At 37.3% G+C, this 6,932-nt stretch overlaps 2 protein-coding genes and 1 non-coding gene across 3 annotated transcripts in view; all 3 read left to right on the top strand.

The window, feature by feature from the left end:
• cavin2a (caveolae associated protein 2a) overlaps nucleotides 1–2,512 on the top strand; it is a gene marked incomplete in the record, with an annotated part of 21,009 nt that extends 18,497 nt beyond the window's left edge. The window contains 1 exon segment of the mRNA XM_014015247.1: nucleotides 1–2,512.
• Nucleotides 2,513–4,685: 2,173 nt separating this feature from the next.
• Nucleotides 4,686–4,767, top strand: trnas-cga (transfer RNA serine (anticodon CGA)). Its single transcript has one exon. It is a non-coding gene; the product is annotated as a tRNA-Ser (tRNA).
• Nucleotides 4,768–5,082: 315 nt separating this feature from the next.
• Nucleotides 5,083–6,932, top strand: part of LOC106522281 (SOSS complex subunit B2) — a gene marked incomplete in the record, with an annotated part of 5,940 nt that continues 4,090 nt past the window's right edge. Inside the window, 3 exon segments of the mRNA XM_014015246.1 lie at nucleotides 5,083–6,056; nucleotides 6,230–6,368; nucleotides 6,476–6,547. Coding sequence (XP_013870700.1) covers nucleotides 5,963–6,056; nucleotides 6,230–6,368; nucleotides 6,476–6,547 — 305 coding nt within the window.

Genomic DNA, 6,932 nt, shown 5'->3' with positions numbered 1-6,932 from the left:
TTGGTGAATGGGCAACTATTAAAAGTTTGTTTACCTGCAGAAACAGCTGAAAAAAAAAGGTCATTCGGGTTCATGGAAGGGCCATTCAGGGTCGAGACAAGTTGACAGATTTAATGTATCGGCATGTTTTTCTGCACAGGATTTGTTGAGTTTTTGCAGACAGACATGTTTTACTTACATATCTGCGTTTCAGAATTGCATGTGGAAAAGTACTGGAGGAAACTCTTTGAAGCTGCACCGTTTGATTTAGTGCAGGATAGTTTGTTTGTGTTTGATTTTACACTTTGCAATGAGAACCTTTAACCCTAAAAGTTGCATCTGTGGTATATATTTTCTTCTTGGATAATTTCATGGTGTTTGGGTTGTTTTAAGAAGACTTTTTTTTTCCAAGTATTCATAATGTATCAGGTGAAATGATTATTCGGCTTCATATTTTTCTGACAAGAACACTATGTTTAAAATGTTCCAGAGCCTTGATAAATGCAGACATTTTGTTTGAACATGCTGGTTTGAATAATGACACTCATTAGGAGTGGAGGGATGAATTCCTATGTATTTTGCAGATGAAAGTGAGTAAAACATGCCATCTTTTTTTCTCTTTCTTTTTAGTTATTTTTATCAGTAGATAAAATGTTTTAAAAAATCAAGATTAACACATTTGTTAAAGCTGCACCAGCCTCAGCAGCAGGTTGTCTAATAGAACTTTCCTAAAATAAGAATTTAGTGAAGTTCCAGCAGGTGCTAAGGATTCAGATACTGGAGAACTTACAGAAGCAGATAAAAAAAGCAGAKGGCAGCATTCCTAGGTTTGACGGATGGCCCCCGCTCAGCCCATTTTTCATGCCCCTGGCCTCCTTGTTGAATGTGGATGAGGCTCGCTGGAGCCACAGGTGTTCTGCTCCTGCTGGGGCTCCCAGACTCCAGCTCACTGTGGAAGGAGGACAAGCGAGCTGGGAAGTGTGGGAAAGCACTTCAGGTGTTGGAAGCGAAGATTAAGTTGCCTTTGGTTAAGGTGTGCACGCATTTCTGCAGAGAGACATCAGTCACGAGAGGCGTTTAATGTGTCCCATCGTGGGAATTCTACCTGTTTTTATGGGATATGGAACTGCAGGATCCTCTGTTTCAACTTGACTCTTCGTCAAACTGATTCTGATGAAACGCTTGTTCCTTTTTAACAAATAAAATGTGATGTCAGACAATTTTTATGTAAAATATGCAGAAATATCCGCTAATTTCTGAATACACAAAGTATCAGTGTAGAAATGTTAATTTGTGATAGAAGAAAAATGCAGATTTACTAATCAGTTAAATGAATCTCATCTTTATGTTGATGTTCTATGATGAGAAGGTGTGTTTTTTTGTACAAAACACAATTAAATATAACTTGCAAAGGGATTTTGTGTAAAATTAGAGAGGAAATTTAAAATGGGAAATTAACATTTACACTGTTTTTAATATATTTACAAACTTTTAACAAGTTCAGCAGAACCGCTGAGACAAATGTATCTGAAATGTAAACCAATTAGACTAATTTAACACAAGCAGGATGAAAGCTTCACTGCTAATGAAAGAAACGGCCGATGTATGGTACTGTGCAAAAGTTTTAAACCACCCCAAAGTCCAGTTGTAAATGTATTCTTAGTTGAAMTGATGACAGAACTCTGGTTGATACTTTGAGTTCAAGAGCTTTTTTAAGCCCGAATGATTCATTGATCAGAAGTAAACTAAAAGGGGAAAAAAAGCTCTGAAATGTTGAAGTCCCAAAAAACTTAAAAAGAAAATTTAGCTGCTTGGAAGCAGAAAAAAAGAGGGATGACTCAAAACTTTTGCACAGGACTGTAATCCTGGTGTTTGTTTACAACTATATTCTAAGAGCATAAATCTGTTTTTTTTTAAATATAACATTTTCTATTTTAATAAACACTAAAAAGAGCTCAGTTTTTATGTTTATTGAACATCTGCTCATTTAGCTGAACTTTGAGAAACTTTTTATTTTTTCATGTGTTTTTCTTTCAGCTCTGTTGAACATGAGCAACATGCAATGTGAACTTCACAAGGTGTTTTTATTTAGAGGGGGGTTGCATAAAATATTCTTTGGGATTTGAAATAGAGAATAACAATTAGACATATATTCTGCCTTTAAACTTATGCAACCATTTTGCATTTTTGTTTGTCATTTTTTCCGTAAATCACACTACTGAAAAGGTTTTTTTTTATCAGTTTTCTTATGTCACGTTGTGATAGCTGTGTGCAAATAAAACGTTTTGCTTTATGTGTTTCTAAATTTATCCTGTTAAATCTAGATCGTAAAACTGTTTGCAAGAAAGTTAAATWAATGTTTGCATCAACCTTCGTCAGTGATGACTTCTGTTCACATCTTTGTTTTTAATTTTTAGCCACTTAAACCAAAGATTCCCTCACAGACGTTTCCACTTTACCTTTCTTTGTAACTGTGCAGACATTTATTTGCTAATTAGTGCTGCATTCATCAATAAAGATTTCTAACTTTAAACTGATGTCTTTGTTTTTATTTGTAGTTCTTCAGGCATTAGTTCTCAACCCCCCTGCCAAGTATGATGCTACATATTGTAATTTAACACACTTTAATCAATTCAAAATGTATTTTTTTAAATTTATGTTCTGACAATGCGACTCGTTTCCACTTTCACGTTGCCAAACTAAACGTACGACTGCAGATGCTTGAAAACAAAATGCCATCATGCTGACCTAGTTCTTAATAAAAYACAAGACAATTAGTGACTCATCAGAGAAAGGAGTGGTTCCGTTGCCCAACCTCTGTTTAAGCAGCAGCACAGTGCATGAAATCAGATTATGTGTGAATTTAAGATTAGCTAAAAGTTACAGGTGGAGTCRCATTAAAGAGTTGCTAAAACACAATTTAAAAACAAATCCAAATAATGYAATTTCTGTCACCAAGATTAAAAGTTTTCAAGGAGTCCCAGAGGGTTTTGGAGCAGTGTTTTTTCCAGTTAGATCAGGGGTCTGCAACCTGCGGCTCTGGGGCCACATGTGGCTCTTTGAAAATGTGGCCAAACATAACAGAATAANCAGTATTTTTTCTTGTTTACATGAAAATGGTATTTCTATTTGTCCTGATATGCATTATAATAAACAATATAATAATATTTTTTTTAGTTTTATAACGTCACCTCCACTGACCGTAAAGATTCCTGGAAATGCGTTGGAAAGGCCCATGGACCACCAGTTGATAATCACAGTTGTAGCTTGTTTTGCGGCTCTGGACACATTTTATTAGTGAGACAAGAAGCACAATTGGCTCTTTTGATTGTAAAGGTTGCAGACCCCTGAGTTAGAGATTACAATCCATAACGCTCATGTTGTCACAGGAATAAAATAAAATAAAAAAAAATGATGTCACCTAATTCCTATCTGAGTTGTTCCTGATCCTTCTCACCGACCTCACACCCACTCTTCTTGATGTTATTACTTAATTGCTTTTTTGTCTTTAAACTGGTCTCGTTTGTCTGGAAACAGGACATTCATGCTGGTTCCACCCAGACAAGACTCAGCAATGTTTTTGGCTTTAGCAGGACTGAGGGACTGTTAATCCACACGTTGCTTTGTAGTATTATTACAAGCGTTGGTTGCATACACTCCCAGCTTGCTGCTGATGGCAAAACCTTTGAAGCGGTCTGGCTTTTCAAGATCATTTTCTAGTCTAAGTACTCCATGTTTTTAAAGTTGTTATAACAGAACAGCAAGAAAAAAAATGAACCATTATGGAAAAGGTTTGTACAGGGATGACTCTGATAGCAACATAAATCTCAATAAATAAAACTAAACATAGGGTTGTCCAGTAAAATATAGAGTTTATGTTTGCCTTTAAATCTCATTTGGCTACCAAAGCAACAAAAAAAGCATCAAAAATTAAACTGAATGGCCTCAAAATGAAATTCTGCTTGCAGGCCAGCCCTGCCCTGCAGGCYAAAACTTTTTAWATACTGCATATTTTGCATAAAAARKWWKGRAAWTTKKKKTTWRSWRRWTTTTWWTYCYWAAAAAATGTTTYWAAGCACCTGATTGGCAGCACCTGGGGGGTAGAAGCGCCAAATAAAAGCAACAGCAAAACAAAATGTTTGGCAGCGAAGATTTGGCAAATCTTTCATGTACACAACCCGCATACTCAKCTGTACTTCTCATTCCTCAAATGCATGTTCCTTACAAATAAGGCACATTTTAATTTAACAGGCTTTCAAACAATATAAGATTTATTGCCTAGAAGCATTGTTACAATGAAGAAATAATTGGCCAAACACTAATTTCCTCACTTTTTATGCTGAGATTTTGTATCTGTCAACTGACAGTTACATACCAATACRAAGGGCATGAAAGTACATATATTTATCATTAAAAAAGAACAGAAAAATACAAAGTAAATAAGTGACAATGCATGATTCATGATGAATATTTTTTGGTGAGGATGAAAAACGTAATGATGGTGTTTGTCTCCCTCTACAGTTTGAAACAGTAACAATATCCTGTTCTTCTTTCATGACAATTACCTTCTCAAATACTTCTCTACAGTTTACACGTGATGTAACACAACGGATCGAAAGGTTTAACAATGCAACAAATTCATCTGACAATAAAAGTATCGTAATCGTTCCTGCAAATCGATCCGTGTCACGTCGTAGGTGTGTATTGTCACGGTGGCCGAGAGGTTAAGGCGTTGGACTCGAAATCCAATGGGGTTTCCCCGCACAGGTTCGAATCCTGTTCGTGACGAGTTTTCTTTTGTGTTTTGWTTTTAATTCATCAGAGCAATATAACACAAAATGCGCCATTTCACCATGCATTCATGGTGCGTTTATTTTGAACGGTTCGAGTAGCCTTTATAAGTTCCCAATTGCTTATGCATTAGATTTGTTAAAAAAAACGACAACATATACATATGATCTTTGTTTTATAATGTGCACGAGCCATAAACAAACAAAAATACCGATTTTATTGAAGTCTCGTAAATGTCATCTCTTCTCGCGATAACATCTACTTCCTGGTCCCAACCAAGTACGACGGTCGATTCTGAGCAGGTCCTCGCGTTGTTTTCTTTTCTTTCTTTCTTTTTTTTAATTACAGCTCATTTATTTCTGCTACAGCCAAGTGAGGTTTCGTAAATATTGGCGTCTGTAACGGAGTTTCCAGCGGAGAATTCAACTTCCGTCCCCGTTTCGGATAATGGAACAGCCGAGCTGGATAAAACTCACCGGCAGCGCATTGCTGACGTAGTTTTCGGGGCATTGTTGAAGCTGGGTGAACTGTGCTTGTCGCTCAGGTTTTACATTTAGTGTCGAGACTTTTACTTAGGAGCTAATATTCAGTGAAGCTTCTCAAACGTTTTCAACCTTATAGGGGGCACAGTTAGCAACATTAGCCATATTTTCAAGTAATTTGGCCAGACTGCGCGCTAACAAAGCTACCAGTTCCTTATACTTTACAAGAGCCACACAAAGGAAATGCGCTCGATTAGTTGGAAAACATTAAGATGCTGGCAGTACAGACAACGCAGGCCTTTTAATTTAACATTCAGTCACTGAATGTGTTACAAGAAAACCACTTTATTTGTCAGCCTGGCGTTAAGTTTTCGGATATTTTTGGCTGATTTGTTTCGTTGAATAGTGAGGAATGAAGCTGCCATGGCTATGATCGGGAAGGACACAAGAGATACAGTTATTAAAAGAAGGTAGCTAACTGCGAGCTAACAAACATATGTGTTCATGAATGAGATAAACTTAACAGCTTGGATGCAGAGCAGACACAAACGTAGCACTTTTCAAGTGAGTTAAACTGTGGATGAGCGCTGCTGTTAGCATTGTGAGCTAGCAGGGGCTAATTAGCGCTAAAGCTATCCATCGCGTTGAGGAGCGACATCAACAACAAATAAAGGCGAAACAAACCCGGTTTATTTAACTCGACACTAAATATGGCAGCGGCCACAAACGAGGCGTTGTTTTTGATAAAAGACGTGAAGCCCGGCTCGAAAAATCTGAATATTGTTTTCATCGTTTTGGAGATCGGTAAGTAAAAGTAGCTGCGATGTCGGGCTGAGTGTGGCTTCCCCCCCACAGATCACTCATGCGGTTCTTAAAGGAGCCAGCGGTGGTGTTGCATGATGTAAAATTCAACACGACAATAATTTTGATGAAGATATTTTGAAGCCAAGTCTTTATGTTTGTTTGTGTTCTTGCAGGACGAGTGACTAAAACGAAAGATGGCCACGAGGTGCGCTCCTGCAAAGTGGCAGATAAAAGCGGAAGTATCGCTATCTCAGTTTGGGATGAGCTGGGGGGTCTTATTCAGCCCGGGGACATCATCAAGCTGACCAGAGGGTAAGACAGCCTGTTTATATTAAAACTGACAGTGTGCATGTTTAAATAACGATCAATTGTTTGCTTTATTGATTCTCTTTTATATATTTTTATTATTATTTTTCCAGCTATGCATCTATATGGAAAGGTTGCCTGACCCTATACACTGGAAGAGGGGGAGACATTCAGAAGATTGGAGAGTGAGTTACAAATATTTTTTAAAATCACAATATTTAATGGAATCATGACAGGAATATAACCTGCAATTGAACAGCAAACGTATATTGGCAAAAAATATTAATCACGATTAATTGTGGTATTTAGCCGATAACGATTAATTTGATTAATCCCCCGGAGTCCCGACATCCTTATATCCTAGTCACATGACCAATTTATAAGGGGAAAATTAACTCTTTGTAAAAATCAGTTCCAAATTGTGTCAAAATTACACACTTAAGTCTATGCATCAAACTTTAAATCAGGGGTGGGCAAKCCTGGTCCTGGAGGGCCGCAGCCCTACAGGTTTTATGTTTTTCCTGCTCCAACACACCTGATTCAGTCACTGATTTACCTTCCAAGTTCTGC

Source organism: Austrofundulus limnaeus, unplaced genomic scaffold, assembly GCF_001266775.1.
Source record: "Austrofundulus limnaeus strain Quisiro unplaced genomic scaffold, Austrofundulus_limnaeus-1.0 Scaffold125, whole genome shotgun sequence".
Classification (NCBI taxonomy): Eukaryota; Metazoa; Chordata; class Actinopteri; order Cyprinodontiformes; family Rivulidae; genus Austrofundulus; species Austrofundulus limnaeus.
Note: the sequence above shows the minus strand (reverse complement) of the source record. Positions and strands in the feature narration are given on the sequence as shown.